General features: G+C 54.4%; 8 protein-coding genes across 8 annotated transcripts; 5 read left to right on the top strand and 3 right to left on the bottom strand.

Annotated features, from left to right (window-relative positions):
* Positions 1-245: 245 nt before the first annotated feature.
* On the top strand, positions 246-2,799 carry LMH87_009948 (uncharacterized protein; the record flags this gene model as incomplete). The annotated part of the gene is made up of 15 exons (XM_056197031.1): positions 246-269; positions 370-435; positions 514-686; positions 741-763; positions 884-1,004; positions 1,061-1,213; positions 1,267-1,484; positions 1,537-1,680; positions 1,734-1,750; positions 1,813-1,911; positions 1,964-2,089; positions 2,146-2,251; positions 2,318-2,376; positions 2,434-2,711; positions 2,772-2,799. 15 exons carry the CDS (start codon positions 246-248, stop codon positions 2,797-2,799), a joined length of 1,635 nt encoding a protein of 544 aa, XP_056054121.1.
* A 375-nt stretch (positions 2,800-3,174) lies between these two features.
* LMH87_009947 (uncharacterized protein) lies at positions 3,175-4,950 on the bottom strand (the record flags this gene model as incomplete). Its single annotated transcript, XM_056197030.1, has 4 exons — positions 3,175-4,453; positions 4,536-4,615; positions 4,688-4,706; positions 4,799-4,950. The coding sequence occupies 4 exons, from the start codon at positions 4,948-4,950 to the stop codon at positions 3,175-3,177; spliced, it is 1,530 nt and encodes a 509-aa protein (XP_056054120.1).
* Positions 4,951-7,338: 2,388 nt separating this feature from the next.
* LMH87_009946 (uncharacterized protein) lies at positions 7,339-10,005 on the top strand (the record flags this gene model as incomplete). Its single annotated transcript, XM_056197029.1, has 1 exon — positions 7,339-10,005. One exon carries the CDS (start codon positions 7,339-7,341, stop codon positions 10,003-10,005), a length of 2,667 nt encoding a protein of 888 aa, XP_056054119.1.
* Positions 10,006-13,204: 3,199 nt separating this feature from the next.
* LMH87_009945 (uncharacterized protein) lies at positions 13,205-14,646 on the top strand (the record flags this gene model as incomplete). Its single annotated transcript, XM_056197028.1, has 7 exons — positions 13,205-13,354; positions 13,413-13,453; positions 13,517-13,662; positions 13,713-13,889; positions 13,960-14,297; positions 14,354-14,479; positions 14,542-14,646. 7 exons carry the CDS (start codon positions 13,205-13,207, stop codon positions 14,644-14,646), a joined length of 1,083 nt encoding a protein of 360 aa, XP_056054118.1.
* Positions 14,647-15,415: 769 nt separating this feature from the next.
* On the top strand, positions 15,416-16,453 carry LMH87_009944 (uncharacterized protein; the record flags this gene model as incomplete). The annotated part of the gene is made up of 1 exon (XM_056197027.1): positions 15,416-16,453. The coding sequence occupies one exon, from the start codon at positions 15,416-15,418 to the stop codon at positions 16,451-16,453; it is 1,038 nt and encodes a 345-aa protein (XP_056054117.1).
* An 86-nt stretch (positions 16,454-16,539) lies between these two features.
* LMH87_009943 (uncharacterized protein) lies at positions 16,540-17,981 on the bottom strand (the record flags this gene model as incomplete). The annotated part of the gene is made up of 2 exons (XM_056197026.1): positions 16,540-17,425; positions 17,488-17,981. The coding sequence occupies 2 exons, from the start codon at positions 17,979-17,981 to the stop codon at positions 16,540-16,542; spliced, it is 1,380 nt and encodes a 459-aa protein (XP_056054116.1).
* A 1,925-nt stretch (positions 17,982-19,906) lies between these two features.
* Positions 19,907-21,036, top strand: LMH87_009942 (uncharacterized protein; the record flags this gene model as incomplete). Its single annotated transcript, XM_056197024.1, has 3 exons — positions 19,907-20,065; positions 20,160-20,726; positions 20,794-21,036. The coding sequence occupies 3 exons, from the start codon at positions 19,907-19,909 to the stop codon at positions 21,034-21,036; spliced, it is 969 nt and encodes a 322-aa protein (XP_056054115.1).
* A 503-nt stretch (positions 21,037-21,539) lies between these two features.
* On the bottom strand, positions 21,540-25,091 carry LMH87_009941 (uncharacterized protein; the record flags this gene model as incomplete). The annotated part of the gene is made up of 1 exon (XM_056197023.1): positions 21,540-25,091. The coding sequence occupies one exon, from the start codon at positions 25,089-25,091 to the stop codon at positions 21,540-21,542; it is 3,552 nt and encodes a 1,183-aa protein (XP_056054114.1).
* Between the last annotated feature and the right edge of the window lie 777 nt (positions 25,092-25,868).

The raw sequence follows: 25,868 nt of genomic DNA, 5'->3' as shown, positions 1-25,868 counted from the left end.
CCAGTAAAAAATACTGCCCCACCCGGTGCTGCAGGAAATTTTCTGCGGCCGCCCCCCACCAACATTTTTCGCATAGAGGCGGCGCCTGGGAAATCTCGCGGAGGGCCGACCTTTTTCCAAAAGATTGAGCATCAAAAACCAAAGGCATTCATTTGCTTCTGCCATCGCTTTACGGCGTCCACTGCTGCTGTTCCGGCCCTCCTTCCCCGATTTAGCATCTACCGCCTACGTCTCCGCCTGCAATCATGTGTGGCATCAGCGCCATCCTGGTGAGCCTCTTTTTTTTCTCGCCCTGTGCCCCGCGTGCACCCGATACCGGGCCCTGCATATCCCCGGAATTTCGTATACTGACCTGGAATTGCTTCCTAGCTCGGCGACGTCAAGGCCACCACGGCTGCCGTGGAGCTGCATGAGAGCATCTACTACCTTCAGCACGTATGTATTGTTTTCTGGGGATTTGGATGGATTTTTGGAGTGTCTCGGATTCGGATGCTAATGGCGCCCCCGGACTAGCGCGGACAGGACGCTGCGGGTATCACGGTATGCCAGGGCGGACGGCTGTACCAGATGAAGGGCAATGGTATGGCTTCCAAGGTTTTCCAGGAGCCTGCCCGTCTCGTCGATAACCTACCAGGCTTCGCGGGCATCTCGCATGTCCGCTACCCGACCGCCGGAACCTCGTCTGCGTGAGTAAATTGAAGTGACGATGAGAAGTGATATACTGACTTTGTCTCACACAGCTCCGAGGCCCAGCCTTTCTATGGTGAGTCCATACGCATCATCTCAATTTAGGTAGCCAAGAGAAGCTAAACTCTTATTCTAGTCAGTATGTATTACTCCAGGAATCGCCCAACTCATACCCGATTCTAAGCGCATATCACAGACAGTCCTTTCGGCCTGAGCTTGGCCGTCAACGGCAACCTGGTCAACAGCGAGGAGCTTCGTGTCTTCCTCGACCTCGAGGCCCGCCGCCATGTTAATACCGACTCTGACTCTGAGCTTCTGTACGCTATTCTACCCCGCCGGACTTTGCTCGGTATTTTCTAATGGACCTTGACAGCCTCAACGTGTACGCCCACGCTCTCCACGAGCTCGGCAAGGCTCGTGCCAATGCCGACGACATCTTTGCTGGCCTGCGCGAGGTCTATGCCCGATGCAAAGGTGGTTACGCCTGTGTCGCCATGATCACTGGCTTCGGCATCCTCGGCTTCAGGTATGCATTATTGTCGTATTTCGCTGCATCAGTACAACTAACCGCAATTGCAGAGACGAGAATGGTATTCGCCCTCTGTGTCTTGGATCGCGCCCCTCTGCCACCCTCGACGGCGCGCTGGATTACTTAATGGCCTCCGAGTCCGTCGCCCTTACCCAGCTCGGCTTCAGCAACGTCGTCGACATCCTGCCCGGACAGGCCGTCTTTATCCAAAAGGGCGGCAAGCCTCAGTTCCGACAGGTTGTCCCTATGAAGTCTTATACCCCCGATAGTAAGTCTCTCTTTTTGATCAGCCTCAAGGGCTCCTAACTAACCCCCCAAAGTTTTCGAAATGGTTTATTTTTCACGTCCTGACTCTCTGAGCGACGGTATCTCTATCCATCGCAGTCGTCAGAACATGGGCCGCAAGCTGGCGGACAAAATGCGGGAAATTTTAGGCGAAAAGGGCATCGAAGAGATTGACGTCGGTATGTTGCGTCCTACTAAGACAGTTAATGAGTTTCGTGCTGACTTGTGCCAGTTATTCCTATCCCTGAGGTACGCGTTTCAATTTTTTTTTTTTTTTAACGGCACGCGATGAGGATACTAATTGTAAACAGACAAGCAACACATCCGCTTCCGTCCTTGCTAGTTGCTTGAACAAGCCGCTGTCAAATGCTTTTGTCAAAAATAGGTACACCTTCAGAACATTCATCATGGTAAGTCGTCAAGTCGGTGCTACCCTTGAGAGCCCATACTAAAAAACCGCAGCCCGGCCAAAAAGCACGCCAGCAGGGTATTCGCAGAAAGCTCTCGCCCATCCATTCAGAGTTCCGTGACAAGATTGTCCTGCTTGTCGACGACTCCATTGTTCGCGGTAATACGTCAAGAGAAATTGTATGTGGCTACTTTTGTCCTTGAACTGCCATTTTCACGTATTAACACTGCTTCAGGTCCTGATGAGCAGAGAAGCAGGCGCCAAAAAGGTCATCTTGGCCTCTTGCTCGCCGGAAATCACACACCCGCACGTATACGGCATTGACCTCGCGGATCCTAATCGTAAGCTAACGAGCATGCCCGCTTTCTAATGTCAAGACATGAACGCTAACACAGGAGTTCCCACAGAACTTGTTGCGCACGGGAAGACGAGACAACAGATTGCCAAGGAGATTGGCGCTGACGAGGTACGCAAGATTTAAAATTTGCCGAAAAGAGTCAGAAACTAACCCCCCCCCCTTTAGCTGATATACCAATCCCTCGACGACCTCAAGGCGGCCTGCTTTGAGGCCATCGAAGGCGAGACGCAGATTACCGACTTCGAGGTCGGCGTCTTCTCGGGCAAGTACCAAACGGACGTGCCCGAGAGCTACTTCCAGCACCTGAGCGAGCTGCGCGCCGCCAAGGGCCAGAAGAGGAAGACGCCCGAGGATGGCGTCGACGGGGCCGACTCCAAGAAGCTAACCCTCGTCGGCAACGGAGGCCCCGTCAACGAGGCCATGACGAGCCAGGAGGACATTAGGTATGCAGAACAAAAAGGGGTAACCGTGCGGGAGAAGTAAAGCTGACCAGACATCTCTAGCCTCCACAACTTGTCTACTGGCCGTTAAAAACAAGAGCCAAGTCACTACAATATCTTGGACAAGAATAATCGCGTGGCGTGTCGATTTATGTTTTTTACCATGCCATTCTTATCGAGGTTGTCATTGTTGGGTCAAGGCATTTTGCTTTGAGAAAAAAAAACCTTCTAGTTGAACTTGTAGACAGCTTATGTAGAAGATGAAGAATTATATATCAAAAGGTTATTATCCAAAACGATTGCTTTTTTGGTCGAAATGTACAAGGACGCTCATTTCTCGGTCCAATGTGTATGCTAAAATCCAACATGCCACAAATATCACCACCATTCTTGGCGTTTGCCTCCTAAATGCATGGTATCACACAAGTATTTAAGAAAAAAAAAGAGAGGTTCCGCGCGCGCCAATTTAGCGACCACCAACCTGACCAGCAGGGACAGGCTTGACCCAGGATACGAGCACGTTGATGGCAATGGTAATGACACCAATGACCCAAAAGGTCTTGCCGTAGTCGGTACCCTGGTAGCGGAAGATGACGGCAAAGATGATGCCGCCGAGATTGCCCGCGGCGCCCGCCATGCCGGATATGATGCCGTTGGCGGCGGGATGGACATGCGGCACGAGGGAGAAGCAAGCACCGTTGCCGGCCTCGAGGAAAAAGGCCATGCCGGCCATGAGGCCGAACATGGTGGAGTGGGAGTGGGAGTCGGTCAAGCCAATGGCGATCTGAAAGGCGCCGCAGGCGACACCGAGGGAGCAGAGCCAAATCTTCTTGGACCAGACGCTGCCGGTGGCGCGGTAGAGCGCATCCGAGATGACGCCGCCAAGGGGACGGAAGGCGACGTTGAGCAGGCCAAACATGGCAGCCCAGCGGCCGGTGCCAGTCTGTCCAAGCGCCTTGAAGTTCTTGAAGTAGTAGGCGCCGAGGACGGAGTTGATGGCAAGCTCGGCACCAAAGGAGCACATGTACACAGCGGCAACGACGATAGTCTGGGGGCTGATGGTGACCATGATGGTGTCCTTGAGAGTCGGTGCCTTAACCACCTCGTGGTTGGCAGCGTCGAGGAGTTCCTGGTCGCTGAGCTCAGCATCGTTGCAGACAGCCTCGTTCTTCATCTGCTCAGTGAAAGCAGCCTCGGGAGTTGCCTCAAAGGGAGCCGTAGCATCACCAGTGCGCTTCTCCTGGACGCTCGAGTTGGACGTGCTGAGGCCGCGGCGGTGCAGGTTACCCTGGACGGCATGGTGGCGCTCCGACCACTTGCCCGTCGCACAGTCGTCGCAGAACAGCATCATACCGAGAGCAATAGAGGTGATGAGGATGAACGGCACGACAAAGGACACGCGCCACGCAACGTGGGGGGCGAGGTGCTGGTGCTCCACGAGAGAGTCAAAGATGGCGGGCATGACAAAGTAGGTGATGCCACCGCCGGCGTTGCCCCATCCGGCCGTGAGGGCGTTGGCCGTGCCAACGACGTTCTTATCAAAGAAGCTGGTAGTCCACACCTGGCAGGGCACAAAGGTGCCGCCGAGGATGCCAACGAAGAAGCGCAGAGCAATCAGGCCATTGGCCGTGGTGACGGTGCCGGCGAGGGCAGAGGGGACGGCGCCCAGAAGCAGAAGGGCGGCAAAAGTGACCTTTGGGCCGAAGTAGTCACATGAAGGACCGGAAAGGACGCGAACAAAGAGCCTGGAGACTTGTTAGCTTCTCCTCTTGAAAGTGCATTTATGCTTCAGGATTGTGCTGATTTGCAGAGGGCAGAGCTTCGTACGTGGATGCAAGAGCAACAATGTTGGAGTTGGCAATCTCAGTCGGCGTGAGCTTGAGATCCTTCTTGATGGTCAAGGTCAACTATTCGCTGTCAGTATAATTGTATCGTAAAGGACCGGTATCTTCGAGTATTGTAGGATCGGGCTGCCGTACCAGAGGCGGAAACGCGTACCTAGATTCTCCATGTCAGTCTTGGTCGTATTGAATTGGCAGCGCTTTTATGTATATCTTCTGGCAGAAAAGAGTTTAGCAAAGCTGACTTACCACGAGAGGAACGCAACCATGAAGCCAATCCAAGAGAAGAAAAAGACACGGCCATGTCTGTCAAACGGGTTGAGGACGGGAATTGAACGGGCCTTGCCATTGACAGGATTGAGCTCGGGCGCCTGCCAGAGGGTAGCGACCTTGAAAGCCATGGCTGAAAGGGAGTTTGGAAGAAAGTCTCGGAGTAAAGAACGGATATAAGTGAAGGTAACAAGAGGCAGCGGCCCAAATATGCCCTGTTTGATTTTTGCGAGCGCAAAAGGGGCGGGAGAAGGAAAATGGCGAGTGCAGACAAGCAAGTATGCCAAACACTATCCAACAGCAACTTTTTTGAACCGCATTGGAATAATGTGTCTTTGCTGCCGTCGATATATATAAAAGAAGTTGTTCAACGAGCGTCTGATTGCACTATTGATGCTGGTCGTTGGCCGAAAAGTTGCATCTCCGCGGAGGGGATGTTTCTTGGGGACTCGCCGGAAGCACCTAGGACGACGGTGGATTGAGGATCAGGAGGGGGAGGGGAAGACCGGGAAGGGAGAGACAAATCTAGCCATGCAGAAAGAGGAGACTAGGTAGCGCGCATCCACTACGACGCTGACTCTTTTCCAATGGGCATGGTTAAAGGAAATAGTCTGAGGTGCCTTGTCTGTGTCAATGGAGCAGATGGAGCAAGATGGCAATGGGGGTGGGGAGATGGGATGGCGCTGGAAAAGGCCCCGATTAGTTACCTTACCACTGGTTACAGTGGAGGAGCCGCTGTGGCGGAGGAGCCTGGCCGCTGCAATTAGCGTGCATCTGGCGTCTGCAGTGCCCTGGAGGGGAGGGGCGTTGGGGGCGTGTCAGGTAAGGTTACCAGTTTGGTGGAGGTTCTTTTCAGGGACTCGGGTAGCGGGACAACGGGACTGTCCGATCAGACTGGTGGATGTTTTTTTTGTGGCGCTGTAAGCAAAATGATTACCAGTATACTGGCTCCCAGTGGATGGCAGGAGACGCTTGTCGCTGTAACTAGCTAATTAATGCCCTAAACGTGGGCGGTATCCAAGTGGCCGTTGTCCCTGATCTCTGTACTGGTAGGTGTCGGTACAAGTACAGGTACTTGGGTACTTACATAACGTGCTCGGCACTGGCCTTTTTCCCACACCCCCTCCCCTGCCAGCTGCCAGCTCTCGACTCTGCAACTACACGACAAACGGCTAGTTTATACATCACGGCCTGCAAATCAACCGCGGCAGATGATCCACCGCATCCTCCATCTTTCGGTCGCTCCATTCCATCATCTGCTGGAAAATTTTCAACAGATCAGGTTACACGTACCGAGTACGATGTACGGATTACAGAGTACGGAGTACGGAGTACATGGATGCTACCACACGTGCTGTGGACCTGCTAAGTCGGGTCTCCTCCTCGATCAAACCTCCGGCAGTATGTGTGCTCCAAGCAGCGGCTCTCGCCAATCAACGACGCTACCTGGAGAGGAAACATGGCTCGAACTATGAAATGCGTTGTGCATAAAAAAAACTTCAAGCACGGCGCTGAACCCCCGACTTTCTGTGCTGCCTTCGGCAAACTGTGCGTTTCACCTCCCTGTCCTGCGTGGGTTCTCTGGTCGTCTTAATACCAGTAGATTGCGACGGCTCTCTGCGCTCATCAACCCCTGCTGCAGAGCTAATGTAGGTCTCAGCCGTAGCCCTTGCTGGCACCCAAGCTTGCCAGCCTGATTTTCTGTCCACAACAACTACCTTGTCCGTGCTCGTCTACAAGGCCGACGTGCAAGAGAGCTAGCCCTCAAATGGCCAGCCCTCAACTAGCCCGTGGACGGCCCACACGACTGAGGTAGTATTCGTTATTCCTCATCAACTACGAAGCCTTCATTTTCCCTCACCAGCGCGCGCTCAAGCTCTCAAATCAAATCCAGCCAACGACAGGTTCTGTAGGCCGTGACGGGGTGGTCTCCGTACTGGGTATGCCATCTGGACCGCCTGTGCTTATTGCTGCTCCCAAGAACCAGGTTTTACTTGGACTGCCTTTTGTTGACCAATCCACTCATCATTATAGACCCCGGTTCGTCTTGGTAACTACCAGTATCTGACTATATTCTCCTGCAGCATCCAGGCTCCGTCCAGACCCTCTCGAGCAACGCGCTAGTTGGTCAATGAAACCCACCAAACCCTGCATTGAGCGAGCATTTTCACCATGGTCGGCACATTGTCCAGCAAGGAAGCATAAACTGAAATCGTCATTGCCGAGTGATTGTTCCTGCACGCCACGCATCCACTCTTCTGTCTTATCGGCCAACGAACTCTCGCTCCCAAGGGAGAGCAAGCAAAACTACCCAGTATATGGCCGATCTGGATGCACAGACTCTGCAAGTTTGATTCAGGTGTGCCACTGTCACACAGAGGGCTGAATTGTGCCATCACATTCTTACACACAAGCGACCTCTGAGGCTGTCACTACGCGCGCAGCCTCTTGTACTCCCTGCGACCCTTGCCGACCCTCGTTATCTCGTTATATCCGGCCACGTTTATGCGCTCTGCATCATGGCTGTAGAAAATGTCGCGCCGCGCTACATTCCTACCGCGCCCCCCAGCCCGCCAGAGACTGCAAAGCACTCCCAGGCCACAAGCCTTACTGGGGAGCGGCAGAGCGCCCCTCTTGCTCTTCACTCGAAGAAGAACCTTCTCAAGAGCTATCCCCTGCCCCCGCAGAACGGCATCAAGTCTGTTCAGCCACAGGATTTCAAGACTCCCGATAGCCACGTGGAGCGGGACCCAAGACTTATACGTCTTACGGGTGTTCATCCGCTGAACTGTGAGGCTCCCTTGACAGATCTCTACAATGAGGGATTCCTCACGTCCGAGGATCTCCACTTTGTTCGCAACCACGGACATGTACCTGTATGCGAGGATGAGGAAGTTTTGGACTGGACCTTTTCCGTTGAAGGAATGGTCCAGCGTCCGTTTACATTGTCTGTCCGAGATCTCATTGAGCGTTACGAGCAGGCGACCTATCCTGTTACACTAGTCTGTGCAGGCAATAGACGCAAAGAGCAAAACATTGTCCGAAAGTCCAAGGGCTTTTCCTGGGGTCCCGCTGGACTATCAACGGCTTTGTGGACAGGCGTTCCGATTGCTGACCTGCTGGCTCAGGCCAAGCCCATCCGAGGTGCTCGTTATGTGTGTTTTGAGGGGGCCGATAAGCTGCCCAATGGCCACTATGGGACTTCAGTCAAGCTCAACTGGTGTCTGAATGCAGACAAGGGAATCATGGTTGCTCACAGGATGAATGGCCATGCTCTTCACCCTGATCATGGCAAGCCCGTTCGCATCATTATTCCTGGCCAAATTGGTGGCCGAAGTGTCAAGTGGCTCAGGAGAATCATTGTTACTAAAGAGCCGAGTGATAACTGGTACCACATTTACGACAATCGGGTTCTGCCTACCATGATTACACCGGAAGCGAGTGCCGATCTCCCCAATACATGGAAGGACGAGAACTATGCTATTTACGACCTCAATACAAACAGTGCCATCTGCTACCCCCAGCATGACGAGATGGTTGCCCTTGATGGCAATCAAAAGACTTACAAGGTCTGCGGATATGCCTATAGCGGAGGTGGAAAGCGCATCACTCGTCTTGAAGTTACTCTGGACAAGGGTAGAAGTTGGAGACTTGCCTCGATCAATTACCCAGAAGACCAATATCGCAATGCTCCGGACGGCGATGAGCTGTATGGTGGCAAGATGGACATGTGGTGGCGGGAAACATGCTTCTGTTGGTGCTTCTGGGAGTTGGATGTTCCCATTACACAGTTGGCTGATGCATCTGACATCATGATCCGGGCCATGGACGAGGGTCTGATGGCGCAGCCCCGAGACATGTACTGGTCTGTCCTAGGCATGATGAATAATCCGTGGTATCGGCTGGTCATTCACAAGGAAGACCGTTTCCTTCGATTTGAGCACCCTACCCAACCAGCCCTTATGCCTGGTGGCTGGATGGAGCGAGTCAAGAACGCGGGTGGCAACATTGCCAACGGCTTCTGGGGCGAAAGCACTGGTCAAGCTGAAGAGGCAATGGAGATCAAGACACCTGAAGAACAAATTTCCATGACGAATTCGAAAGTCAGGCGCACTATCACTTTGGCTGAATTAGAGCAGCATGGCGGTGAGGAAGAACCATGGTTCGTCGTTGAGGGCGAAGTATATGATGGAACGCCGTACCTGGATGATCATCCTGGCGGCGCCACTTCCATCTTTGCGGCTGCTGCAACAGACTGCACCGAAGAGTTCCTAGCTATTCACAGCGAAAATGCTAAAGCCATGATGCCAGATTATCACATTGGCACTCTTGACAAACTTGCTCGATCTGCACTGGCTGCGAAATCGGTCGACGCCGAAAAGGACGTTACTCGATCCATATTCCTGCAACCAAAGCTGTGGAGCAAGGCACTGCTTTCCTCCAAGGTGGACGTTTCCTCCGACAGCAAGATTTTTACTTTTACTCTGGATCACAAGGAACAAGTGCTTGGTTTACCTGTGGGGCAGCATGTGTTAATGCGCCTCCGCGATCCCGCGACTCGTGAGGCCATTATTCGCGCTTATACACCGATCTCCCAAAGCGACGCCAAGGGGACACTCGATTTTGTGGTCAAAATCTATCGACCTACATCAACACAGTCGGGTGGTAAAATGACAGTGGCCCTTGACAGTATTCCTGTGGGCCATTTTGTGGATTTCAAGGGTCCTGTTGGCAAATTCGAATATGCCGGCGATGGTTTGTGCAGAATTTCGGGCAAGACTCGCTACGTGGATCGCTTCATCATGATTTGCGCTGGCTCTGGTGTCACTCCTATCCTGACTGTTCTCCGCGCCGTGATCGACAAGGAGGACGACACAACCGAGTGCACGGTCCTGAACGGCAACCGCACAGAAGAAGACATTCTGTGTCGCCAGGAATTAGAGACGCTAGTGAAGGGCAGCAACGGCAGGGCCCGGCTGATGCACACACTTTCGCGGCCCAGCCATTCCTGGAAAGGTGGCCGGGGCCGAATGGATCGGACGTTCTTCCAGAAGTATGCAGGCGGGCCGGGTACGAATGGCGAATCCGCCATGGTGCTGGTCTGTGGACCTAAGGCCTTGGAAGATGCGGTCCGTGACATTTTTACAGACATGCGATGGGATGAGGAAGATGTTCTCTTCTTCTAAGCGGGGCTAAGGACATGCTTCCGAGGACAGCATGATTTTTTTATTGTAAATACTGGTTTTAACAGTGCAAGCTATAAAAGCCCAAACAAATACGCAGTAGGCCAAAGAACATTTAACATAGTCTAGATGCCTCAAAAATTGTCCCCAGGCTAGCAGCAACACGGGTTGGCAGAACCTGCATTGCCTATTCGTCATGTGAGGAGGCACACGATTGCATTGCCATCGAACGAGTTTAGTACAGCGCGGTACGTATTTGCACAAGTGAGCTGGAGGCTATATTAGCAGCCATCGGGTACGTCCCGTCCCTTGGTGCGTCGTATTTAGCACAATGGCACTGAAGGGCTACGAGAAGCTAGCCAAGCAAGTCACGGGCAGAGACAAGAATATATATGAGACCGCGCTGCGACCTGCATGACTAGCCCGGCACGGAAAGTCTTGCTGTACCAACACGTTGTAGGACAGAGACATCGGCCGTCTTTTGCTGAGCGGAACTGCTCCCCGAGCCGAAACTACTGGGTAGCCTGCGCTGCTACTCTATCCGCAGATGACCGGCGAGCATCTCTGGCGCAACTCAGCGGCGCTGCAACCACACGGAGAAAATAGGGCAAGCTTTGCTACTTTGAGGATGGGCCAGGCAGCAGGCAAATAACGGGCCGAGTTGAGAACGGACCAAGTGGTACTTTGGTTAGCGTTTTCATCGCAGGACGCAGTGGCGAGGAACAGTGTATGGTGTTTGTCTACAGTGGCATAGTGGCACGAGTGGTTCATGTCCTCCTCCTACCCCAGCTCGGCGTCGATGTTGGCGAAGATCAGCTGGGTGGAGGAGCTCTTGGCAGAGTTATCCCCTGTCGCTGTCTCGTCTTGTCTTTCCCCCCCCGGTTCGTTGCCCTTCTAGACGTGCTCTGGCCCCCATGTCGCAGAAAAAAAAGAAGTGGCTGGTTAAGTACTTGTAAACACGGCAGAGTGAGCACCGAGGGACCCTTTTCTCTGCATCTGGGGCCCTGTAGAGTTGCACTGGACTAGTCGCTAATCGTCATAGCTTTTTTTTTTCTTTTTTTTTTTCTTGAGCGAGAAGCGGCGCGACGGCGCCGGTCCTTTATCTTGCTAAACCGAATGTCGTTGGTTCAGGCCGGGGAATGGCCCCGGCTGGTGGAGAAGGATGGGCCTCGATTCTCTTCCAGAGAGGAAAGGGAATGACGAGAACCCCTGCGAGTGGCCCGCCCTCCTGCGCGGCACAGACCAGCCAGTAGAGTGGCAAGGATCTCTGTCTCTCTTCTTCTTCTTCTTCTTCTTCGTCTTCTGTTTTTTCTTTCATCCACTTTCGTGTGGTGGCGCATGCGACGTAGGTTACGCGACGGATGTAAATGGCAAGTTCCGGACTGGAGAAGGAATAGACTATTTCGCAACCAGTCAGTTATTAGTGTTGGCCCAGTACCATCAGTAACTAGCTGCCGAGTAGTCCCCTTTCTCTTCTGGTCTCTTCTCCTCTTTTTTCCCCTTAGTTGCTCTGGCGAGCTCCTTCCCCCTCTGGCACGCAACGGTTACATTTTACGGTGGGCGAACGTTATCTGACAAAAAAAAAAAACCAGTTCAAGATACGTAACTGACTACCAGCAACTAGCTACTTCGGTTAGTTCGGCGAGAGAGGAGCCAATAGTGCCCAGCAGGCCTCGGCGTGGTTTTGCTGATAGCGCTAGAGCCAATCTCAGTCTCGCGCGGTTTCGAAATTAGGATGGACAATAAACAGTGTGTGAGGCTGTCTCCTCATAGGCTGCCACGTTTTTTGTCCTTGCTTTTTCCCACAGGGCAGCAGCTTATCAGCAAGTTGGTTTGGGACAAACGCCACAGATCAAGTGGCAACCAACCAGCAGCATACATTTGGGGGAGGCTTGTTAGAGACAGTGTGCAGCTGTGTCATCTGGAAAGAATCCTGCATAGAACCCCAGTAGAAACCAAGATCTCTTTCTCTCTTTTCTTTTTCTTCTTTTTGCTCGTCGCTCGTTTACCACCTGAGCCCGTTTATTTTCTCTCTTCCTTGCAAAAGCCCACATCTGTTGCATTAAAAACTGGCGCAAGGACCCCCATGTGTGCCAGACTTGCTTCATGCACGCCCCCTCCCCTGTCCCAGTGCCCTTATCCTCGGCCGAATGGTCAGCAGATAAGTCGTGAGATATCAGCATGTATACATACATGTATCGATACTTACGTACAAGAACTCGGCAAGAAAGACCATCGCTACGGCGCCCCCCTCCCCGCCAGAGCGGGTGCAGAGGGCCCGGCAGCCGACGGTGACTTGAGCGCAACTACGGTAGGGCAGTCTAGCCAGTTTTTGCCTTGCTTCAGTAGATGCAATGACACCGAACCCTTGCCATGCTGAAGATTTTCTTCTCTTGTCTCTGAAGAAGTATCGCGTCAGAGAAGAAAGGACGCAGGGGGGCGGATCCGTATCTCATCCTACCAGGGACCATGACCCAGCAACGACTACACCCTCCGTCGTAAAGAATCCCCCCGGTACTAGCGACTGCTCGTAGAAGTTGCTGTAGAACAAGACTATTGTTTTCTTCTACTTGCTCTCGCTGCAATTTTTTTCTCGTCTTTCCGTGCCAAGCACGCTGCTACTGAGTAAACGGACGCGCTGCCAGTCTGACGGGATCTCATCCTTGCTCGGCTTCGTCTACTTTTGCTACCCCTGGCACTTGTTTACAAGTAGTCTACCAGTACGCCGAGACGTTCTCCTCCAACTGATACCCCGTCAATAGCGCGAGGTCGAAAAAGGAGACCAGTGAGACTAGAATCGAAACGGGAAAATTGTACCGTTTGTCCACTACATCCCCGGTCCGTTTATCTGGTCCCGCGATTGTTCCTGATAGTCTCTGCAGCGCGGGGGCGCAGCGGAACACACTCCTCCCTCACTTTTCCTTCTTTCTTTCCGATCCCTTTTGTTTTCGTTTGGAGGCCATCGGCTTGCTGTGACCCGTCGTTCATGCACCTGTCGCATGATATATTTGATCGGCATCGCTCCTGGTCTCAGATTCATATCTCCTGTACTTTCTGTCTTCCCCAAGAGATTTTTGCGACGAGCCTGTTTCAGCTGAGCCAAGCAAGACTCTTCGAAGCCTCCTTTCAGTCCCTTGTCATTATCGTCCTTTTTTATATCTTCGTTCTTTGTTCTTTGGGCTTGTTTGGTTGAACTTCAATCATGGCTGTCGTTCCGAATGGCACTTCGGTCGAGTCGGCGCCCTTGTCGGCGCCTAAGTCCCACGACCAGACCCATACGCTCAGTGTGGTGATTCTAATTGTTGCCATGTTTTCTGCCCTCGGCGCAATGTGGATGATTTTGGGCTTTGTGGTATGCGGGCTGCCCTATGCGCGCGAGTATTCCGCAAATCATTCTAACCACTGGACAGATGAACAAATCGTTGCGAACATTCAGACACCAACTTATCCTGTAAGTAACACTTTACGTCACATTTAGTTGCTTGCCACTAACCTAGATTTTTCCTTCCTTCAGTGGTCTGGCTGTTAGTGACTTTTTCATGGCCATCAACTTCCTGTCTTCTGCTGCCGTCAACCTGTCTGGCCAAGATATTGGGTCGAAGGCCTGCAAAACCTTTTGCAGCTTCAACGGATTCATGATTCAAACGTTTGTTGATCAGAGTACGTTAACCGCGTAATATGGCATATGGGCTTTTGCTAATGTCCTGCAGCCGATTATTGGGTGCTTTCTATTGCGGCCTGCACATTCATCATGGTCGACGACAAGAAAGCAATTTCACAGTGGATTCAAAACAATAGAGCCGTAGTTTGGACAATTCCCTGGGTGTTGTCCCTTCTTTGGGCGACGCTCGGACTATGCTTGGCTGGATACGGAGACATTGGAGCGTGTAAGTCGGAATTCAAAGAAAATTCTTGCCTCACTGTCTCACAAAACTGTTACTGATTCTTATACTCCAGGGTGCTGGTTTACGAGTGACAAGACCAGACTCTTGGTCAATTTTCTCCCTCGCTGGATCATCATTGGACTGATGCTTCTTCTGTATCTTCGTCTACACTTTATCATCCACCGCGCCCACGACAATTTCGTTTCTTTCAACGACGAGGAGGAATACGGTGCGGGTTCGGGGTCGTATTCTGCCTCCAAGAGTGGCGGAACATGGTCTCAACAGCCTGTGCATCTGTCAAAGCTGTCCGAGGGCTCCAGCCAGGAGCGCATCGTGGCGCCATCTTCGCCACCGGCTCCCGTACCGAGACCAAAAGTACGAAAGAGCAGAGGAGCTGCTGATTTGCGCAGAGTGAGTTTTGAAAAAAGCTCCCGACACGAACAAGCTACTAAATTTTGACTCTTCAGCTCTCTTATCAAATGATGCTGTATCCCTTGGTGTATATGCTCATCTGGGCGCTGCCGACGGCGATCCGAATCTATCAGGCCGTCAGTGGACACTCGGCCTCGTTCCCAATTGCCACTGTTGACAAGGTGAGAAATGCCATGGCTCTATCATGATATTAATGAGAATCTTTCTAACATGAGCTTTTTAGTCTTGTATTGTTGTTCAGGGCCTTTGCGATGCCCTCGTCTACGGATTCAACGAGAAAACTTGGCGCGGCTGGAAGGAGATTTTCACACGAAAGAAGGGTATCTGAGGGGACTCTGATACATCGTCTCGACCCAGGTCTACACTCACTTCTTGTCTTTGGTAAATTTCCGGCACTTAGACCCGTTCTCACTTGTTCTTTTTATTTTTATTCATGATACGCAGTTCGCTGCACAGGTGCTTCTCATGCATCGGCTTGCTGGTCCAAAGTACCAGCACTCAGAGCGAAGCCAGAACTGTATTTTTTTTACTTCCTACGGCCACACGTATTCTTAGGTTTAATTTGAGGTTCGAATTGCCGTTTGCATGTTTCTCTGCCATTGTACGTATCCTGGCTGCATTCTCTTGTTCCCCGAAGATTAAACTGACCAGGGCGATGATATGGCTGTTGCCTCAAGCGATATATGCGTACATTTGATGGTTCGCCAGGGAATTATTGGATCAATGGTTTCTAGACATCTCTTCTACGTGCTTTGATGAACTCAAGTCTTCTCCTCGGCAGCCATCTAGCTGCGCGGACCGGGTGTCGGGGAACGGCGCCGTAGTGCCCACCCCGTACGCTAACCTCGGCTGGCTGGTGCAATGTACTATTGACTACGTCTGTCACCTTGAGTGTATTTGTTTTTGACCTAACTTATCATCAACGATAGGTCATCAATCAGCTGATCAAGAGATATTCCGGATCTGTACATGGCACAGTCTGAATACAATCTCGCTTAGAACGTTGCACATAGCCGAGTCGCTTCAATCTCCGTACGACAACCCATAAGTCCTTCGTTTCTTCATTCTTGCATCGCACATCCCCGCATTGGCACACAATGGAGAACGCCGTAGCCTGTCGTGCCGCTCCAGACCAAGGCAAAGATGTCTTCGCCAACAAGGCGCCTCTGTACAAGCCGCTTTGGGGCCGCGGCGCCTTTGGTGGTGCCGTTTTGGCCCAGGCTTTGTCTGCTGCGCAGGCCACCATTCCAGCGGGTTTCATCGCCGACACTATGCATTGCCACTTCTTCATAGCCGTCAAGGCCGATGAGCCCCTTTACTCGCACGTCGAGCGGCTCCGGGACGGCAAAAACATCGCAACCCGCTCGGTGCGCTGCACGCAGTTTGGCAAGTGCGCCTTTTCCGCCATTCTCAACTTTGGACGCACAGCGGGCCGCGGCCCGCGCACGCTGCAGCACCAGCCCGAGTCGCCCGTGTCCCCGGCCACGGTGGCTTCGATCCGCAACGGCGAGCTGTCCTCGACGAGCCAGGTCGACGCCGACTACCCCTTTGAGTCGATTCGGGTGCGCGGGAAGCACGAGGACGGCCACAAGCGCCACGAGCTGCAGCGCATCGTGCAAATGACAAAGGCCAAGTTTTCGTCGTCGCCGGTGCAGTACACGGGAGACGTGGCGCAGCACCAGGCCGCGCTGGCGTACATGACGGACAACTACTTCCTGGGAACCGTGCCGCGCGTGCACAAGGCGCACCGTTTCAGCAATGAAAAGCTCGTTAAAAACGTGGTGGAGAAGCTGGGTGAAGGCCAGCAAAAAGCAGCGACGGAGCGCTTCAAGATCCTGGCCAAGGAAGAGTTGGCGGACGCGGCAAGCCGCACGGCCAAGGGTGAAGAGACGGACACGAAAAGAATTCCGTCCCACATTGAGATGATGGTGAGTCTGGACCATACCATCTTTTTCCACAACCAGGATGCGGTGCGAGCAAACGACTGGATGGTGATGGAAATGGAGACGCCGTGGGCAGGGCAGGACAGAGGGCTGGTTCTGGAGAGAATCTGGACAGCTGATGGGGTTCTCGTCGCGACATGCATTCAAGAGGGCCTGTTTCGGATATCCCAGGATCCGGCGTCACACTTGTGATGGACGTACATACACTGCAAGCTTCATTTACATACGCTTATATAAAAATCTGTCTCACACACCATAAGCTAGCAAACACATATCGTCTACAGCCGCGCCTCAATCTTCTTTTGTGTGTCCGACAGCGCAAACTCGCTCCGCGCAGTGCGACTCCTCACCTTGGCCGCATCTGCCTCTCTGAAGCCCCGCGCCTCCACGGCCGGGTTGTATCCCAGCCAGCTGCTCTTGGCAATTTCTTCATTGCTCACCTCAGCATTCTTCCTGCCGTCGGCGCGCTTATACACCGTCACGACGGTAGCGCCACCAAGGCCCAAGTTGTGCTGCAGCGCGACGTCAATGTCCTTGACGAGGCGGTTGTTGGCCCAGCCGCGCAGCTGCCAGACCAGCTCGGCGCACTGCGCCAGGCCCGTAGCGCCCAGCGGGTGGCCCTTTGAGATGAGTCCGCCCGAGGGGTTGACAACGACGCGGCCGCCGTAGGTGATGTCGCCGCGGCGCACCATCTCGTGGGCCTTGCCGACGCCGCTAAAGCCGATGCTCTCGAGCAGGATGAGCTCGTTGGCCGAGAAGCAGTCGTGCAGCTCGCACACCTTGATGTCGTCGAGTGACGTCTGGGCCTCGCGCAGGGCGGCCGCGACGGCCCGCTGCGTCATGTCGTAGCCGACGAGCTGGATGGAGCTGCGCGAGTAGAGGCTCGCCGAGTCGGTCGTGAGCTGTTGGCCGGCCATGAGCACGGCCTGCGCGCGGAGGTGCGCCGGCCGCGCGTCGAGGAAGCGCTGCGAGACGACGACGGCGGCGCCCGCGCCGTCGCTCGTCGGGCTGCACTGGAGCTTGGTAAGCGGCGGGTAGATCATGGTCGAGTCGAGGACCTCCTGGAGGGAGTACTCCTGGCGGAACTGTGCGTAGGGGTTGCGCTGCGAGTGCTTGTGGCTGATGCGGGCGATTTCAGCAAAGTCTTCTGCCTTGGCTCCGTATCTGGAGGACTCAGTCAGCAATAGGGCTTGTGTGAAATTGGCGGCTCGCCACGGGAAACGAACTTTTCCATGTATTCTCTACCCGCATTGCCAAAGTACTGCGCATTGGGCGGCCCAGGCGCCGGACCGTGCATGTCCTCCATCATCTTGCGGCTCAGCTCCGTCGCCTTGGCGCGGTCCGTCCACTTGTCCTTGATGTGGCCCGGCTCCATCTTCTCGAAGCCAACGACGAGGACGCAGTCGAGGGCGCCGCTCTGGATCATGGTGCGGGCGAGGTAGAGGCCCGCGGAACCCGTGGCGCAGGCGTTGCCCGTGTTGATGATGGGGATGGACGTCATGCCAAACTGGTAAAAGACGCGCTGGCCGCAGGTGGAGTCGCCGAAATTGAAGCCGGCAATGCCCGTCTGGACGTCGTCGTAGTTGATTTGCGCGTCGAGCATGGCCTTGATGCCGGCCTCGTAGCCCAGCTCGGGGTAGTCGCGCAGACCGCGCGGCTTGATGAACTCGGTGAGGCCGACGCCGAGGACGTAGGCGGGCATCTTTTCACGGGCGGCCATATTTGGGCAGTTTGTAAATTGTACAGGATGAAAAATTGGTGAAATGAGAAAGATTGGTGTAAGTGAAGAGATGCCGAGGTGACCCCAGACTTTCTTATAAAAGAATGCGGGGGTGGAGGCTGCCCGGAACTAGCGGCTACACTGGATCGATCCGTTGCCGTGCGCATCAGGGAACTTGCACACTTTGGTGGCCAAGTAGCCTACTACAATACTTGTTGCAGAATCTATGTTATTATTCGGCATATCGATCAGCTGAGAAATATTGTACAAGAAATCACGAAATCGTAAGCTACGGGAATCAAGATTGTAACAAAGACCAAGTATAGATGCCTTTGGTGAAAAAGTGCAGCCGGCACAAACCATTGGCCACCCATTGATGAAGAAATATTGCTGTACCATGTTCTATACAATCATCCTTCTTGTCCGCGATCAAAATCGCATTGGTTAGACCGTGGGTCGTCGCTCGCTATGTCGCCCGTGGGAGTCCCGAGGGCGTCTGGTCAAGTCCGCGGACAACTGTATAGCCGGACCACACCATTGAAGTGGATGTCACTCACCAATATATACAACAGTGCGTTCCGACAGACCACAGATCGATGCCGGTCCGCAAATAGCTTCACTTTCGTCACGGCATATGTCCACCACGTGATCCTATTTGTGCACAGTTGCGCTGCGTGGTGGACCAGACTGCTTCTGTTTCCCCAGGCACGCGCTGTATAGAGTTCACTGGAGAACGAGGCCGTTGCCTGCATCGACCTTTTCTGTCACAGTGATCGAACACCGGAGGTCGGCTGCTGGTCCAAGCTGAACAATAGATAAGGAGCCTCATGGTGCAATATCTCGGCACGAATATTTCGGTGTGAATTCAATTCAGTGATTAAATGCCAAGCATTACTGAGCTTTTATACACGCTGCTTCTAGCTTGCTTCGGTCCCACTGCGCGCTAAGAAACCAACTCGTCAGCCTCTCGTCAACCCATCAGCGGCGTGGGTTGATGCTAAGCGTAACTTTCGGATTATTTGAGATTTCCCTGCATCAATACAAGCAACGGGAAAATTATGACACGCCGCGCTTCGCATCTGATTGCTTGTCAACCCGAAACCCTGCTGACTGGCGAGACAGTCACCTCGTATACTGCCTGGAGGGTTTTAACATGAGACGCTACTCTAGTAGTTTGAATAGAGCTGTATGGCATTGAAGTCGGAAAACATTCGAGTCGTTCACGCTGTGCTTACACTCATCTTTATTTCTTTTCGACTTTAAAAAAAAACATATCGGAATAACAGATGGCAGGAGGTTCCCTTGTCCCCGCCAGTAACTCAACTGCCAAGTAAGACGAGAACCCGCCGCAGGTCGCGAAAAGATATATTCGATAGTCCCTATCCCGATCTTTTTGCCGTCTCATCTTATTGAGCTACAACTAGCCGCGACAGGAACAAACTCTCACTTGGCATTTTGCATGTGTTTAGCGCTGTCTCAGAGCCGGCGACGCCACAGCGGCATGCGATCGCATCTACTCAAGAGTCTATGCACGACAACGGGCATAGAACCGCCGTGCATTTCCTCTCAAGATTGCTCGTGGTCATTTATATCCCCCTCTCTTCATTGGCTCGTATGGTCGTTCCCGAATTGCTTCTGCGGCGCCCACCCGGGTTCCTCGGTGCGCGCTCCCGCGTCCCGCCCGCAACCGGCGCCACGCTCCCGGCTGGCGGCAGAAAAAAAATCCCACATTGTTGGTCGATTCACGTCACCGGAATCCACCACGTGAAAATGAAAAATAAAAGTTCCGGAGCGAATCATCACAAAAGCGGCGCAGCGCTGCTGAAATCCAAGAGTACATATGCGCGGTCCTCTCTTCAAGTCCTCATAGACGACAAAACTTTTCTTCAGGTCAAAACTACAGCCAGGGAGCAGCATCCGCAGCCATGGCGTTTACGATGCACTCCCACTCGGGCCAGTTCTGCAGCCACGCTGTAGACCAGCTCGAGGACATCATCAAGCACGCCATCTCGGTCGGCTTCAAGACGATAGGTCTCACGGAGCACATGCCACGCTACGATGAGCGAGATTTATATCCCGAAGAGGTAAGAAAACTTAAATAAAATTAAAGCTATATATCGCCCTTGCCTCACTCAAAACTCATCATGCGGAGAATGCTGACTGACTCATCCTATATAGCTCAGCGAGGGTCCCCAGGCCGCCCTCGCTGCCATGCCTCGCCGCCACGAGGCATATCTCGCCGAGGCCCAGCGTCTGCAGGCCGCCTACGCCTCGCAGATTCACATCCTCATCGGCTTCGAGTCGGAGTTTATCCGCCCCGAGTTTGGCCCGCTCGTCGCGCAGCTGGCCTCTGCCTCGCCCTGCATCGACTACTTTATCGGCTCGGTGCACCACGTCCACAGCATCCCCATCGACTACGACGCCGCCATGATGGCGGCCGCCGTGGCCGCCTCGTCGCGCACGGGCGACCCGGCGGACGGCACCGAGGAGACGCTGTACGAGGACTACTACGACCTGCAGCACGAGATGCTCACGACGCTGCGGCCGCGCGTCGTCGGCCACTTTGACCTCATTCGGCTGCTGAGCGTCGATCCGGCGAGGGATGTCCGCCAGTGGACGGGCGTATGGGCGCGAGTGGTGAGGAATCTCAAGGTCGCCGCCGAGCAGGGCGCTTGGCTCGAGTGCAATAGCGCTGCGCTGCGCAAGGGCCTTGCGGAGCCGTATCCGTGTCGCAGCATCGCAAAGGTATGTTGAACTGGTGCAAACTCTGGAGCCCTGGTGATTTGAGCGACGACTGACGAGGCATGCACAGGAATGGCTAAAGCTCGGCGGCAAATTCACCCTGTCGGACGACAGCCACGGCGTCAACCACGTCGCCACCAACTACCTGGGCGCCGTCACCTATCTACAGAGCCTTGGCGTCGAGGACGTCTGGACGATCCGGCGACAGCAGCACCCCTGGACACAGGGCGAGGGCCGGGCGACACTTGAAGATGCCGCGGTGCCGCTGGCCACGATCCGCGCGCAGTTCGAGTCTGCAGCGGCGAAACAATAGAGAACTGCTCGCTTCCTCTAACAAACGTACACATAGCAGGGAACACGAGCTTTCAAAAGCACAACGCAAATCCTGTCGCGTCACAGCATGTATATGCAGGAGATGAATTTACAGCGTTGGAAATAGAAAAGACATCCATGAGCGCATTCTTTTAATTGAAAGGGGTTGGCTAAAATAAAAAGTTCGGCAACGGCACCGTTATCAACACCATGAAAAAAAGCATGGGGTATCATACATTAGAATAGACAAGAGTCGACAGAGAAGGAAACATAAAAAGACCAAAGCCGGTCGTTGTAATGAGCAAACGATTCCATAGGGAACCAAGGAATGGATGAATGCAAAACTGGTCCCCGTTGCAACAAAAGCCATGCCAGGCTCTGTCCTAGAACGTCGTGGCTATGTAAGAGCACACTTCAAAATGCAAGAGAGAGGAAAAGAAACAGATTTTGGTCCTAGCACGCTCAAACGGTAGAAATAGCAGATGCCCAAAAGCAGTATAGCTGTTATGCCCTGTGCGGCGTCTCAGGAACCTCCCACAGGGGCTTCGGCTTCGCTTCTTCCTTTGGTCTCACGTCCCCAGCGGCGGCTGCGTCTCCGCCACCACCACTGCTGCTCGGACGCGGCGCAAACGGTATGCCCGAGGTATACTGGAACAGATGCGACGCGCCGGCGGGCTTCTTCTGCTGCTGCGACTGCTTGACGGGGCTCGGCGTCGCGGCGGGCGTGTTGCTGCTGGCCGTCGCCGACGGCGTCGACACGTTGGGCTCCAGCCACTTGAGTGAGTCCTCACGCTTCACGGCGACGGGCGTTGGTCCTTCGGGCTGGTAGCTGATGAACAGGCCGGGGTCCGCCGTTGCGCTGCCGCCACCGACGGGGGTGGTGGCCATCTCGGCTGGCGTTGCTGCCGCCGCCGCCTTTTTCTCGAGCGGCGACGGAGAATCAATCATGGACTGCTGCTCGTCGAGAGGTGTAGAAAGGCCCGACGCGCTGCTGCGGCTTAGAAAGTCGGCGTCGGACGGCGCGAGCTGCGACGGAGGAGACGTCGATGAACCTGCCAGAGCGAGGCCTACGTCGTGAGCGCCTGATGCAGCAGCATCAGCTTCTTGCTTGAGAAGAGCGTTGGCCTCCTTTTGAGACTGCGTAATCAAATTAATCTTAATCTTGCGCATACCCGTCGTGATCTTATCCACGGGGGGCAGCGGTGGCTCCGACGCCGGCGCCGCGGGGAGAGGCGACAGTGGCGGCTGGCTCTTCTGTCTCGGCTTGACGGCCGTCTTGGCCTTACTCGACGGCGTCGCGGCCCGGCGCGCAGCAGCAGTGCGTGGTGTTTTCGGTGTCGTGGTCTCCTTGGGCGTTGCTGCGCCTCTCTGTCGCATCTTCTTCACGTTGAGGTTCGGCGGGGGCGGCCGCGCGAGCTCCTGCTGCATCATAGGGGCGTTGCTCATGCTCGAGTCGGCGCGGCTGCTGCTGCCCGATGTCGGCGGGCGGCTGCTCTGGTCGTTGTACTCTGCGGGCAGCGGCGGAACAGGCACAGCGTCGTCGTCCTTTTCCGGGCTTCGTGATGTTGCCGTCTCGCTCAGACGGCGCGAGCGTCTCCGATTTTGGCCACCAAAGGCCTGCTCGACCTCTGTCGACTTGGCCCTCGCCCCTCTAGACGAAGATCGTTTGCTCGGCGACGCAGGTGTCTTGGCTTCGTCGGTGGGCCACATGCTGCTGCTCTTGGCTTTGCGCTCGCGGAGCGCCATGCGAGACGTCGGTCGTTCTTGCGGCACGGGGGTCGGCGGGATGGGAATGCCTAGCAGGATGGACTGCTTATCTCGTCTAGCGCGTGTTGCCTCCGCATTCAAGTCCTCGGCCTTGCAGCTGTCCACTTGCCGATCGCTCGGGATGAGGATCTTGCTGAGTTCGTGTGCCGCAACCGTCCACGGCACATCAGGTGCGACGGGAGAAGCGGCGCGCGGCCGCTGGATCGTCGACGAGAGCCCAGATAAGCTACGCCGCACCTTGACAGGGTCCATAACTTTCGCGGAGGACGCTTGCGTGGCTGAAAAGTACGTTGGAGGAGTGCCTGCCCGCGGCTTCCTGGGAGGCGATTGCGGATTTGCGACGAGGGATTCGAGCGAGTCCAGATGCTGGCTGGACCACCAACCGGCGTCGTATCGGTGCAGCGAAGGTCCAATAGGCTGCTGAGCGGTGGCGGCTTCTGGCCCTGGCTCAGCAATTGTGCCCAGCTTTTGGCCCATTTCGTAGCCCAGGCCACGGGCAGCCTCCGATGTCTGCGCAGACTGATCGCCAACCAGTCCACTCAGATGACTGAAAACACCAGAGAACAGAGCTCTGTCGCTGTAACCACCTTCCAGGACGCTAATGACACGGCCATCGACGTGGAGGCCTTGTTCGTTGGCAATCTTGACAACGTCTTGGCTGAGTCGGGCGTAGAATTCGGTGGGCACATTGACTTGATGTCTCTGCATGCCTGCGCTCTCCCACTCGCTAGCATCAAAACCGGCCGAAAAGAAGATGGCTGCCTTGGGCTCTTTACCCTCTGCGCGCAGTTTCCGCGCCTGTTCCTTCAAATATGCCCGCGTCTTTTCTAGAATAATAGAGTACTTTGATTCGTAAATGTCCCAAAACTCCTTTTCCGTCTTCCAAGAGTGCAGGTGGACATTCCAGACGCTCTGTCCATGGGCATTGTCAATGCAAAGGGAGGCGTTCTTGACCTTTTCCTCGTCGCCCATCTCGCAAGGGTAGGAGTTAATATCGTGCAAGCTAAAGTATCCGATGGATGTCCTCTTCCACTGCTGAAAGTTCTTGGTCGCGGCATTGGCACGCGCATTGTGCTGCCAAACAATGGCTTGCGATCCGTCGCCGTGGTGGAGGTCAAAGTCGATAATGGCAGCATGTGTGAGTCCGTGTGTGAGCGCGCCATGCATGATTCCTACCAAAACATTGTTCACCCAGCAAAAGCCCGAGGGGTGCGCAGCAGCGCAATGGTGACCAGGCGGTCTCACGGCAACAAACGCACGTCGTGGGGCAGGGCGCGGGCTAAAGATGGCGTCTACACCGTCGCATACGGCGCCAAGAGCACCTTCCATAGCGTTCAAAGACTCAGCGCATAGATATAGGTCGCCTTCATGTAGTGGTTGCGCCGGCCCGTCTCTTTCAATGTTATCGGGCCTTTGAAGCTCTCTGCTACCCAAGGCCAGCTTGGATTCGGCAGTGTCACACATCGTTTTCAGTTCCTCCATCCATTTTGTCCCGTGGACGTTTGTGACCGCAGCTGATGTCAACGGCACATTTCGTGTTGATTTCCGAATACGAAACGGAATCTTAGGGATATCATGGATCTTGGCTTTGGGATGGATAGGGTACGCTCCCTCGTCGTGGCGGTCACCGAGCCGTACATATGCCAGCGATACGCCCAAAACAGCCGCCTTGACTCGTTCGGGCCGTTCGACAATTGTGCTCAGCGCATTGCGCGAGGTTCGAGGTCGGGAGAAGCGGTGGCCGTACACGGCGTCGTGCAGGATAACAATAGTCTCGGACGACAGAGTCGCCTCCGCGCCGTGGTGTATTTGCATTTCGGAGCGGAAGTAGTCAGCAGCTACCGACGCAGCGGTCAGTGGCGGCTTCGGTTCCTCTGCTTGCAGATTGCCGATCGACGGTGACCTGGCAATCTTGGGCGAGATGGTTTGGGTCATGCTTGACCGGCGCGAGGGCGCGCGGCCCGGACCATGGCCGTTGGCGGAGTGCAACGAGTTCATGGAAGCCTTGCGCAGCAAGGTCGGCGTCGTTGGCCGCGACTCTCGTCCGGACGGGCTTCGGGAGGGCATGCGCTGGCCGGGCGATCGGGAGGTGCGTCGGGAGGACGACTGCTGCAACGGGCGAGGCCCCTCGGACAAGCGGCGCGCGCCATTCTTTTGGTCGCCCGCTGTTAGCAGCGACAGCTGGCTGAGGGACTGGGTGAGTTCGCTATCGTCGTCTTTTACGGGGCCGGCGGTTGTGTTGACGGACAGTCGCCGCGGCGGCACGGGGGCTGTGCTCGAGGACGCCATGACCTTGTATAGATGACCATGGGCCTGAAGGGCGGTTTGGTGTCTGAAATAATTGCGAAATCAGAAGAGAAGAGGCAATAGCGATTGGGAGTACAGATCAACGTCCCGTCTGCGTGCAGAGACGGCGGTGGCGGGGTCCAAACGTTGTTGTTTTGCCAAAGTTATTAACCTGCCTGGCCCCTGGGCCCGGGCGTGCGTGGTGTTTGTATTAGTGGGCTGGCTTGTCTAACTGTGCAACAGCCGCCTTGCCTTGGCTGGCTACGGGCTTGCTATTATACTATTTGAAAAGCGGCACTAGCTTGATGTTAAGCTCAACAATTTTTCTCATATTTTTTAGTCCCTTGTCTTGCTCGATAATCTTACCCTACTCAGGCGTTTGTTTCAGCGACGAACCACAGCCAGCGCAGCCTCAAACCAAACAGACACGCCAGGACATCTTTACCAATGATACCAAAACAAAATTATACAAAACCAGTTATATTCATTCTGACCAGAAGCGTCCTATCACGTTTGTAAAAATGGTTGGCCAGTAACCCCAGCTACAAATGCATTATGTGGACCATTGTTATTCCAGAAGCTGTCGATGGCGTGTCACGGCCGCACCAAATGCGCGTTTGGCTAGGCCTTGTGGGTAGGCTTCAAGGTGGCAGATCCTTCGGTGCTAGCTGCCTTACAGCCTTTTAACTCGGGTATATTTATTAGCTTGCCCGTTGCTTTTCCTCTTGGCAGCCTATTATCCCCAGTGATCAGTTTGTCCCACGGGTCGCTTTGTTTTGA

Source organism: Akanthomyces muscarius, chromosome 5 (genome assembly GCF_028009165.1).
Source record: "Akanthomyces muscarius strain Ve6 chromosome 5, whole genome shotgun sequence".
In the NCBI taxonomy this organism is placed as follows: domain Eukaryota; kingdom Fungi; phylum Ascomycota; class Sordariomycetes; order Hypocreales; family Cordycipitaceae; genus Akanthomyces; species Akanthomyces muscarius.
This window is presented reverse-complemented; position numbering and strand designations above follow the sequence as displayed.